The 12,680-nt window shown below is 36.4% G+C and overlaps 1 protein-coding gene across 1 annotated transcript in view; it reads right to left on the reverse strand.

Moving 5' to 3' along the window:
• Usp40 (ubiquitin specific peptidase 40) overlaps positions 1 to 12,680 on the reverse strand; it is a 63,391-nt gene that overhangs the window by 19,978 nt on the left and 30,733 nt on the right. The window contains exons 14-21 of the mRNA XM_077791153.1: positions 12,408 to 12,492; positions 11,200 to 11,270; positions 10,211 to 10,533; positions 7,812 to 7,935; positions 6,396 to 6,453; positions 3,654 to 3,707; positions 2,590 to 2,678; positions 1,592 to 1,678 (exon numbers count right to left, since the gene is read on the reverse strand). Of these exons, the coding sequence (XP_077647279.1) occupies positions 1,592 to 1,678; positions 2,590 to 2,678; positions 3,654 to 3,707; positions 6,396 to 6,453; positions 7,812 to 7,935; positions 10,211 to 10,533; positions 11,200 to 11,270; positions 12,408 to 12,492 (891 nt within the window). The remainder of the gene's footprint in view (positions 1 to 1,591; positions 1,679 to 2,589; positions 2,679 to 3,653; positions 3,708 to 6,395; positions 6,454 to 7,811; positions 7,936 to 10,210; positions 10,534 to 11,199; positions 11,271 to 12,407; positions 12,493 to 12,680) is intronic.

The raw sequence follows: 12,680 nt of genomic DNA on the forward strand, positions 1-12,680 counted from the left end.
CTAGAGTGTCTAAGAGCTGCACTTCTTTGGGTTATTCTCAGTGTTTAAAGATCATTGTCTTGACCTATTAATTAGAAATTGAAAAACTGATGCTCTAAAATTCCTTCTTCTTTATTAGCTGGAATATGTTCTATATAGAAAAATATTATCTAGTGAGCCACCTTGAGGTATAATTTACAGAGGAAAAATGAGATAAATGCTTATTTCTCTTCTCTTTTATCCATGGTAGGTACCAATGAATATTTCCTGTTATGGTCATTATGAGCCTGCCCATAGATTTTATGTGTGTGGTATCAAGATTTTACATATGTAGATAGGGAATATATATGAATTTTACATTCATACACAGATAAGGGATGAGGGGTTTTAATTTTTTTAAAAAAATCCATTTCTACATATTCTAAATTTCTATAATAATTTTACCTAGTATATACTTTAATTATTATTCTCCCTAATGTTCAGACTGTCTCATCTTTAATGACTAGACTCCTAAGTCTCTCTGATAATTCCAATAAATCTTTATTAGTAGCTTCATTACTTTCTGTGATGACAACATGTTCCAGGTTTAGCTTACACATTTTGTGACTAGGGCTACAGAACCAGCCCTTAATTCAAGGTGCCTGGTTCCTTTTAGTATGAAATGGTACTTTGCAATCATAATCTGGGTGCTAGGGCTGTTTTGTTTCTAAGCTATGTCAGGGAACAGAGCCAGAAAGAAAACAAAACAAACAAACAATTTTTAAAAAGTAAAAATAGGTGAAGTTTATTCAGACTCTTTTAATTCAAATTTAGGAGTATAGGGCTGGGGATGTGGCTCAAGTGGTAGCACGCTCGCCTGGCATGCGTGCGGCCCGGGTTCGATCCTCAGCACCACATATAAACAAAGATGTTGTGTTCGCCAAAAAACTAAAAAATAAAATATTTAAAAAAAAAATTTAGGAGTAGAGGTTTTTATTTAACCACACTTATTTTTATCTGTGTCTTTGTTTTACAATACCAAAAGTCCCAGTTCTCGATGATACCAATACAATTATTCATGTTCTATCATACTCATTCATATATATAATTCGTATCTGTGTATGTGTCATTATGTGTGTATATAAAGTAAAAACACCAGGGGCTGGGGCTGTAGCTCAGTGGTAGAGTGCTTGCCTTGCATGTGTGAGACACTGGGTCTGATCCTCAGCACCACATAAAAATAAATAAATAAAGCTACTGTGTCTGTCTACAACTAAAAAAGAAAGGAAAAAAAAAAAAAGTGAAAACACCAGAAGAAAATATACTGAAATGTTACTATTAGTGGGATAAGAAATATGAGGAATTTTGTTTTAATCAATTTCTGCATTCCCCAAATTTCTATAATAAGTATTACTGATATTTAGATAAGGAAAAAAAAAACACAGTAGAAACAATCTTCCTTAAACATCCCAGCTGGCTTGCCAATTAATTTTCAAGCTCTCTGAACCACACCTCTAGTGAACACACATAATTCTTACAAGTACATATGTAAACCTCATCTTAGGACCTAGCACAGGATACCACTCCCCATATCAAATACTGAGTGTCCCAAACCAAAAAGTAAATTACTTACATCTTTCACAGACAATGTTTCTTCTACTATGACCTCCATCTCTGTCCCAGGTTGAATATTAGTCCCCCAAGCAAAAAACAGGAACAGCTAAGAGCAAGCCAGAAGTATAGATGCAATTTAACCTGAACTTAAAAATCATATGATTGCATTATTCACTTCCCCCAAAAGCCCAGGGCCCAAGAAACATTAATAAAAACTCAGTTCTGTGGATGTAGCTCAGTGGTAACTCACTGCCTAGCATGCATGAGTTCATCCCCAGTAGTACTGCAAAGACAAACAAATCAAAATGAAAACCCTCAAGTTATGTAAAACGAGACTGTGCTGAGACATTTAATGTCATAGGCTGCCTTGATACAGGATATTAACAATAAGGATATCATTATGACTTCTGGGCTATAATAAAAGTTTATTAACTAGGTAGGGCTTCTGGCAATGTTACCTGATAGCATTTTACACAGAAAATGAACACTGATAAAGATGAGGGGGAAGGGAGGCTACTATAACTATTACATTATTGCAGAGAGTAATTTTAAATCCAAAATCAATATATTGTATTCCATTAAATAAAAGATGCTGACTGCTAAGACTCATCATTTTCTGTACCGCTAAAAACAAAAACAAAAAACCACACCACAACAATGCCAGCAGAACTGCAGAATGCCACTGACACAGGAGCCTCCTAATTTTATAGGTGTTAACATGCGGGGGAAAGTGCATCTCAGAATTTATGTAACAAAGTGGCTGGAACTGGTGGTCATTCAACCTTAAACATCCCCTTTAAAAATAAAATTTTTACAGAGAAAGAACCTTATAAATATACTTTCACATAACATTTTTTATTTAAACACAGGAAACTATATGGATATACTCCTAAAGCAGTAAGAACAATAACAACAAAAATCTTTTAGGTAACACCAGTATTACTGGAGTAGGTTACTAGTTACAAATTCAAACATTCTGATGAGGGAAGGGGGATACCTAAAGGTATCTTACTGTACCTGAGAGGAAGTTGGTGCTTTTCCAAGACACAGTCCCAAAGAACTCCCCATCTTCACTTCTGCTTCCTTCAAAGTGGAACCGTCTGGCACTATAAAGAATTTTGAGAAAATGATGATGTTCTGAATTCCCATGTCTCAGCAAAATATTACATCAAAGTAGATAGTCTTTGAAAATTAAGAAGGTCAAGAAAGAGGCTAGGGTGTAGCCCAATGGTAGAGTACATGCTTAGCATTAGTGAGGCCCTGGGTTCAATCCTCAGCATCACCACACTAGTAATGAATTTTCACATTACCCCCACCACCCAAGAATATTAAAAAAGAAATAAAAAGTTGCACTTCATGCAAAAAAATTACACAGATAGTGGCTATGTTTAATTTTCAATTTTCATACTTTATTATTATCTGTATAATATTAAGAAGTTGACAGGCAGCTATGAGTATTTAAAACTTATACTTAATAAAAAAATGACTTGGTCAAATAGCTGTTGTGTATCTGGGTTAAAAGATGTTCAGACTCAATCCATCACAATGGACTAACTTCTTCCATGTTTCAAGTGGCAGTGAGAACTAAATAATGATAGGCTCATCCATGACTAAATCACCAATCTAATGAAAGGTGTTAGGTGAGAACCAAAGACTCTGTTCCATACAGTATAACAATAAAAGCAGGAATGACTCACCGAAAACTGAAGAAATAAGACTAGAAAGAGATAATGAGATCCAAACCATGACTAAAACAAGAACTAGAGCATCAGAAAGTATTTCATTTCAGAGAACAAAAATGTTAAGGTTTTCTTAACACATGGATAAGATGCCTCGATGAAAGTAATTTAAGAGTAGCAGGGGGTTAGGTGTGAGGCTCAGTGGTAGACTGCTTGCCTAGCATGTACAAGGCTCTGGGTTGAATGCCCAAACCACCCTCCACCAGAACAAAAGAAAAAAGAAATAAGCAAAAAAGAGAGCATTAGGTATTGGAAGCCATTGCTTAGGGGAAGACAGAAACAAAGATGGAATGAGTTGATGTCAGCTACCAACAGTGGATGAAAGCTACCAACAAGACTAACCTGGACAAAGGAGCTTCCCGTTTCTATCAATAGGTCTCAAACAGCTGTTCTCAGCTATAAATAAAAATAAGCATGTTATTCACCAAAGAGAGATGCTCTTTGCTAGTGTTAATTAGCAGAAATAGAATAAAAAACCCAAATTAAAAAAAAAGAACAAAAGACCCCCACATTTGGGCAGCCTTCACTCTGCACAGCAGTTTGGACTAAAGAAACACACAATACAATTGTGCATCCATTTTAATAATCAGTGGAAATGTTCCAATGGGTCTATGACTTAAAAATCTGCCAAAACTTTTAAAACTCTTTGTTGGTTATACATGTAGAGAAAAGAAAAAAAATAGCAAAGCTAACACTTATACATTTATTTACAACATCAGAAACTTTTGAGGACTGAAATGCTTTGTCTCTGCAGCAGTGCCAGCAGGGCTGGCTCCTCACTGGAGAGCACAGAGAAACTCCAAGAAGGCAGCCTGCTGGGTGTGTGATGAGAAAGCAGAAGAGTGGACTGCAGTGAGGTCCAGGGTGAGCAGCGGTCAGGTTATGCAGGTTCCCGTGGGCTGCATTAAGGAATTGACCTATGTGCAAGGGAAGCACGACAGGGCCCTGAGCACAGGAGTGACAAGGTCTAGCTCACAGGTTTAAGAGAATCACTTGCTACATGAGCAAGAATAGAAGGGGGAGACCAGCTACAGGACAAGGTAACGAAGCATTTATTTTAATAAAATGGATACTTTTTATGAACTTTACCAAGGTATTATAATTTACCTACAATAAAACATCCATTTTAAGTGTAGAGTTCATAGAGTTTGATAAATAAACATTCAGCAAAACCAGCAAACCGAGATAAAATCTGTATCACCCCCCAAATTCCCTTGTGTCACACTTCAGTTAATCCCTTGTCTGCCTTCTGTGGCTATGACTTAAATTTTCTTTTTCTAAAATTTCACATTCCTGGAATCATACAGAATATACTTTTCTACATTTACTTTCTTTCATATAATGACTGGAGATTCACACATATTTTGCATGTGGCAGAACTTGGAGTTTGCTGCTTTTCAGACATGAATAGCACCCCACCGACTGGCTATACCACAATTTGTCTATCTAGTCACCTGCTCATGCACATCTGGATTGTGGCCAGTTTTTGGTTATGGACATTTGTCTTTGTAAAAATGTTTAATTTTTCTTCCCATTCACTAGAATGGCTATAATAAAAAGATAACTACAAATATTGGCAAGGGTATGAAGAAACTGCAATACCGACACGCTGCTATTGGGAACGCACAGGTTCAGGTACTTGGGAAAATCATTTGGCAGTTTTCGTAAAAAGTTAAACATAAATTTCCCAGGAGTTCTAATCCTGTGCATCTACCTGAAAGAACTGAAAATAAATAGCCAAAGACTTACATGCAAATGTTTACAGCAGTATTCCAAATGTCCATCAACTGGTGAATAAACAAATAAAATGTGGTATGTCCATACAGTTGACCACTAGTCAGCAATAAAAAGAAATAAACTATTTATAAATGCTAAATAATGGGCAAACTTCAAAAATAGTATGGTAAGTAAAAGAAGTCACACACAAAGATTGTATGGTTCTATTTGTATGAAATGTCAAGAAAATCAAGTCTGAAGAGATGGAAAGTGGATTAGTCACTGGATACGGGCTCAGAATACAAATGGGTATAAGAGATCTTTTTGGGGTGACAGAAATGTTTTACAATGGAATTGGTAGGGCTGGAGTTGTGACTCAGTGGTAGAGTGCTTGCTTAGCACGTGCGAGGTTCTGGGTTCGATCTTTAGCACCACATAAAAATAAAAAATAAAATGAAGGTATTGTGCCCAACAACTAAAAATAAATATTAAAAAAAACTGAATTGGTGTACAACTCTATACATTTACTGATAATTACTGAATTACACATGAGTGAATTTTAGCCAGGCACAATGGCGTATACCTCTAATCCCAGCAACTTTGTAGGCTAAGGCAGAAGAATCTGAGTTTAAGGCTAGCCTCAGCAACTTAGTAATACCCTATCTCAAAATAAAAAATAAAAAGGCTGGGGTAAGGGGCTGGGGATGTGGCTCAAGTGGTAGCGCGCTCGCCTGGCATGCGTGCGGCCCGGGTTCGATCCTCAGTACCACATACCAACAAAGATGTTGTGTCTGCCGAGAACTAAAAAATAAATATTAAAAATTCTCTCTCTCTCTCTCTCTCACTCTCTCTCCTCTCTCACTCTCTCTTTAAAAAAAAAAAAAAAAAGGCTGGGGTAAATAGAGTGCTTCTGGATTCAATTCCTAGCACCAAAAAAAAAAAGAAAAAGAGAAAAGTGAATATTTTGTATATAAATTATATCTCAATAAAGCTGTTAAATATGATGCAGAGTGAATAGTAAGGTTGCAGAATGTTATATTCAGTATGACAAATCTGTCTATATATATGTATACACACAATGTAATTATAATATATGGTACAATATGTATAAATGTCTATATACACATCCAATCAAAAATACTGGTTGTATCTGGGGAGGGAAGGAGAATAGGTCTCAGAAGGAGAACACGAAGGACTTTATAATGTGTCAAACAAAAACAAACATATGACAAAATGTTAACATTTGTCCATTTTGGGTGGTACGTGCATGAGATTTTCCTAAATTATTTTTGTACTTTCCCATATATTTTTCAACAAAAAATCCAAAATAAATTAAACCAAAAACCAAAAGCAAATGTAAATGATTACCTAGTTCCTTCATTAATTTTAATTCCTTTATGGCTTTAATTCGAATATCAAACACCACCTAAAATAGAGAAATAAACTAATGACTGTGTATAAGTTGAACAGGAAGAGATGACAATGAAGACCAGCAGCGTGTGCACACCTACATCAGCTGAGACATGAACCACCTGGCACGTATTTTTCCAACTTGAAAAAAGCTTTTTCCCATCTCTGAAATTCTACAAGATCAATAGCAAAAGGTCAGAATAAATCTTTTTTTTTTAAATTTTAAATGTTTAAAATTAGTTCCTTTTAGTCAGAATAGATCTTAGTAATTTTTACTAAAATGGTGCTAACTGGGACAAAAAGGACTAAAGAAACAGTTATAGCTGAAAAGCAGGAAGCCACTCACCTTTCTGATCAAAGCCAAAACAAAAACAAAAACAAAAACAACAAACAACAACAACAAAAAAAAACTGGAGGCAATCATCACATTCCAGGGCCCAAAAGCATAAATGACGTAAAAATGCACAATACCTAGTTTAGGCTAATTTCCTGTAGGCCATAAAATGATGGACATTTAGTGGTAAAACTGATGTTATACACCATCTCCTCTAACCTTCCACCAGTATCTAATATGGGGTCAAGAAGAAACAGACTGAAGTAATAAAGGACTTCACCAAAGTCTCCAACTTAGGGTCAGGAACTAGTCTGCTGAGTGTTAGTACCCTGGTCTTGTACTCTCCCTTCTATTGTATCAGCACTGAACCTTAAGAAATTATAAAACTGATGTAAAAGGAAACACCATTCTAACAAGTTTCTTTTAACTTGTTACAGGAAAAAACCCAAAAAATCAAAAAACAAAAAACAAAACTATACTGGGACTACATAAGTATAAAAAGATAATGTTTAAAGAAATCAGTATCATCTTCTTCAAATGGAAAACTGGAGGGAATTCCTTTTAAGAGTAGTTGGCTTTACATAAAGCAGAGTATAAGGTAGAGCAATTTGAGATAAAAACAAAACTCACAACACAAAAACAAAACACATATACACATTTACACACATATCTACCTGATTTTAAAAAATACAGAAAAGACCCTTGAAAACGCATTTTGTACTCATCAAAACTAGAGGATTCCATGAACTAACTAAATAGGCAAGTCCCACATTCTAATTTTAGGCTCTGGAGTTGGGAAGAAAAAAAGGGGGGTGGGGGCGGGGGCATGGATGGGGGATGGAGAATGGGACATATTTCCTTGGAATAGACCCATGGCTAGTACAGGGAGGCAATAATTAAGTGTTAAATATGAAAAAATTGATTTCTTAAGATTTAGAAGTCTACTGAGAGAACTGTTCTGAAATTTAAACAGTGCTGTCTAAATAAAAATTTTGTTAACTGAAAAACTATCAGTCAAATTTTAATGATGATCTACTCACTGTGTGAACAGTTGCTGATATTTTAACTTGCTTTTCTTCAGATTCTAGCTGGCATAAATTTTTAACCTGGATCCAGTCGATCTCATTCATACCATTCATCCACTTCCCTTCTTTGGGCAACACACTGTAGGTAAAGGTAAAAAGACATTAAAAATGTGTCTTTTTGTGGCGCTTTTATGAATCAGAAAATTAATGCCTTTTTAAGGCACACTTCCAAAACTCTGCATGTATGCCTTAAAGAGACTAGTGAAAGATGATTATATTTTACTGAGTTGTCTCTATAAAAGTTAGCTCTTTTTAGGGTAATGTTAGGCAACGGTCCATTCATTCCATAATCTTACAGCTTTCAAATACTCTTTGACTTAAAATTGTGCAAATATTCTGTGCCACAGTTTTCAAGGGGAAATGTTGGAAAGTGAGCATTCAGTTGTTCACTCTTGCCTATGCACTGAAAACCCTAGGGGACCTTTGAAATACTGCCAAGGCCCATACCCTGGGATTCAGATATAACAGGGCAGCCAATACAAGTGAGCAAACTGTCACTGCACAACAGTGTCACATCAGCCACATCACAGGAGTGCTACACGCATTGCATATACTATATATTTGTATTTTCATTTTTTAAGAGTTTTTTTTATTATGTTAGCAGTTGGCAGCAGAATATTATGTTCTAACAAATCTTCCTTCAGCCATAAGAAAAAATGAGCCATCAGAAGTCCTTTTTGGGCATTTTATCAGCACCCTAAAACACAATTCTATCCTTTATTTCAATTATTCCACCCTGGGACTTCATCTCAAGTTAGCAATCCTAAATACAACAAAGTTTGAAGTGCAAGATGTTCCCTAGAAGATTACCTTGAAACTAGAAAATTGGATGCAGTTGTTGCTCCTGCTGCTGCTGAAGATGTTAACTAAAAACATTTAGCCCTGTGTGCAAATGCTCTGAGGACTTAGTTCTTTATGACTAAAAAGCTCTAATTATCACCTCTGTTTTACATTAGAAACGGAACAGAGAGAGAGAGATGAAACTACTTGTCCAAGGTCACTGTGGCAATAAGTAGAAAAACTGGGAAGAAACCCAGGCAGCTGGCTCCCAAGTGTTCACCCCCTGCCCCCCGCATCTTGCTGTCCTATCAGGCTCGGAGAGGCAAAGTGTGCTGTTTGCCAGGCACACAAAGATTATTATTAGGTAACCATCAAATGAGATTTACAAAACATCTACAAACATTGGAAAGAGGAGAAAGCAGGAAAAAACTACAAAACAACCATTATTCTGAAAAAGATAAAAAACCCTTCAAAACAGTGGGTTGAGTTCAGAAGAAAAGGAAAGCTACTGGAGGCCATAGTGACTGATGCTGCATGGGGGCTGCTACCTCAGGTCTCCTCTGTGTTCCCTTCCTTACGCTCTAAGTCCTAGTAAATGCAGATCACCTTTATAAATGATTATATAATAAACTTTTTTGTAAACAAGACGGGGAAACACATGTCTGAGACACCTGTTCAAAAGAGTATCAGTGATAAATGTCATATAAAACAAACTCAGTCCACAGGGCTATGCTTGTAGGACAAACTGGCCATAGAAATGTATTGGCCCACATGTGGGTAACAAAAGTGGCACAGTGCAAACATGACCACAGGGCTTCAGGGGTGATTCTGCAGCTAACTTCTCTAACTGGGCAGCCAGGAGGTTCTTCAGTATCATAAAGAGATGATAAGAAAAAACTGAACTGCCTTACAGGTCTCTGTGAAAAAAATATCCAGGGCTAGGAGTGCAGCTTAGTGGTTGATTGAATGCTTGCCTAGCGTATGGGTGCGGCCCTGGCTTCTAGATGCAGCACCAAAAACCAAAATAACAAAAACAATATAAGACAAAAACCAAAATATGCAAACATAGGGCTGGGGCTCAGTGATAAAGTGCCTGCTCAGCATTTGTGAGGCACTGGGTTCGATTCTCAGCACCACATATAAATGAATAAATTAAATACAGATTGTCAATTAATATATTAAAAAAAAATATCTGAACATAATTTAGCCATACTCTTAATACCTTTTTCATGTAGAATTTCAGGAATTTTCTGTGAGAATATGCCTTTATTTTTTATAACTTATGCTAATCAGAATTCATTTAATAAGATTTTGCTTTATAGCCAACAAATTTAGATCACATATAGGCTATAAACCCAGGAATATCTATATTTTTTTTGTTACCATATTTATCAGAAAATCACTTTTCAACATTTTTACCCCTTTAAGTTGCATAAGACATCCCTATATACAATATTTAGAATATGTCTAGAAATAAACATTTAACTCTTATTATTAAAAAAAAGCTTTAGAGTTCTATTGGATGATACTATCATTAAAATAACTTAGAAAAATTCTCCCTTTTCATCTTTTACCTCCTATCCTCACTATTAGGAGGCTGAACTAGAATGGAGCTTCCGTTTCTGAGCCCCTGCTCTCTGAACGTCTTCTTCATGTCTTCCTCGGGCACAGTGGTCCAGCTCTCTTCATCTGCAGACCCGGCGCTGTTCACAAGGATGATGCCTGCTGGGATGGCCGCAGCTGTGAACACAGTACCCACTTCCGCATTAGCAGGAAAGACATGTGGCGATTCTATCAGTCGCCCACGCTTCTTGCCTTCACCACTTGACTCCAGATGAAGAATGTTTAACAGCAGAGGCTCACAGTCAATCCCAGTCTCAATCTGGACTCCTCCAACCTGCAACAGTATGGAAAAACCTGGCATAGTTCGTATTTGTCAAATTAACATCATCACTAGTAATGATATACTATTCTTGTAATAAACAAAACCCCAAACCTCATCTCTTCCCAAGTGAAATAAAATTTTCAATTTTCAAAATTTTTTTTTTAAGTATCAGAGGAACAACTTAAAAATTTTGTTTAAGAGCTTCTCATATCCTTATTTTCTTTCTTAGGAGAGAAATCTGGACAGGAGATGGAGGTTAATGAGTTATCAGTGGGTGTGAGGAGAAGGCCCAAGGTTGCGTCTTCTGAGACAGGAAGCTCACTCTCCTCCTCCAAGGCGCCACCTTCCCTAACTCAACACAGCTGGCCAAGCCCTCTGATACCAGCAGGTGCTATGCCCGCCCTACTACAGCACTTATGTTGCTGTTCACGCTGTGAGTGCCTGAAAGAAGCTGACTGAACTCCGCATCCAGCATGTGACACACAGCCTGGCACAAGGAAAGTCTCAATAAGTCTCTCTTTGATATGCAATTACCACTGACTGGACTAAAATGTAGGGATATTTCAGGAGTTTTCTAATGTCTAATTGCCTTCACATGTAGTGGATAAAATTTCATTACAATGACTTTTAAAAATCCAAAATTATCATTTTTTTTCAGTGATTTTTTTTTTTTTTTACCTCCATTCCATTCCATACAAAGATGTCTTCCCCATCAGCAATGTCAACTTCACACAGCGACAGTTCATCTCCTAGAAAGGGTAGTGATACCATTAATCATGATCATCAGAAACAATCTAGCTGAGGAAAGAGCTGGGACATGTAAATATTTTATCATAATATCATTTTTATTTTTACTTTAAAATGCTGTTACATCACTTTGCAAGCATGGTGGCAGGACTAGCCAGGACAAAGCCCGACTGTGCGGCAGTGCACAGCGCTGCAATAGGAACTGAACAGGAGTTAGGTGCAGGCAGCAGCAGCCCTGGCTCTACCACCAACCAGCTATAAATGTGTGCCTCAAGCCTCTCAGCTTCAGTGTTTTCATTTATGAAATGGGGGTAAAAGAAGTTCGTGAAAATCAAAGAAAAATGAACATGAAACTATTATCACAAGATTTGGTATAGTGAGAAGTCCAAAATGAATAAATGTTACTATTACTACTGTTGTTATCATTGTTTATGTTATTTAAAGGAAATAAATACTTTTAAACTCTCGGAACACTTTTGTTTTGCTATAAAATCTTAGGCTGAGAGTTGTGTAGAGGAAAATCAAGCCACATAAATAAGATTCAAATTATTTTAAACCATTTTGTGCAAAAGTTCATGGTAATATTGTAAAAATAGTAAGGCATTTAAAAAACATTTTTAAGAAATTTGCCTTACTTGCTGTGGTTGTAGCTCAGTGGTGGAGCACTTGCCTAGCACATGTGAGGCACTGGGTTCCAATCTCACAATATAAATGAATAAAATAAAGGTCCATCAGCAATACAAAAAAAAAAAAAAAAAGAAAGAAAGGAAGCAGGAAGGAAGGAAGGAAGGTGCCTTACTTCTGTTAGGAAGATTTCACATACATAAATTTGGTACATTATAAATTAGATTATTTATTTTTGAAAGTTTACAGTGTGATGGTAGCTATGTAGTTACAAAAGTAGTAGGTGGGGGAAATACTAGCAAAGAGGAAATCACAGGTGAATCCCACAAAAATAAATACATAAAATTAGTTGTTGTGGGGCTGGGGTTGAAGCTCAATGATAGCATGCTTGCCTGGCATGTGAGAGACACTGGGTTCAATGCTCAGCACCACATTAAAAAAAAAATACATAAAAAAAGGTATTGTGTCCATCTACAACTTAAACAAAATTAGTTGTGTTTTCATAATTATCTTACCATCGAGTGTCTGATAAATGTGAAGTCCTGCTGGTACATGCTTTGCTACACTAAGAACCATGTCTCCTTCCCAAAATTCTAGTAGCTGAGGAAGAGAAAAATGAAAAGTAACATATGAATACCTTTTCAGATTTAATAAGAACAACACTGTGCAAGAAGAGGAACATCCCATCCCTACCCAACACCAAAAATTTGGAAATAAGACAATATTCTCATTATATTAGTCAAATCTAAAGATGGCTAACCTCTTCCATTCTTGATCTCTTCCACATC

Source organism: Urocitellus parryii, chromosome 1, assembly GCF_045843805.1.
Source record: "Urocitellus parryii isolate mUroPar1 chromosome 1, mUroPar1.hap1, whole genome shotgun sequence".
NCBI lineage: Eukaryota > Metazoa > Chordata > Mammalia > Rodentia > Sciuridae > Urocitellus > Urocitellus parryii.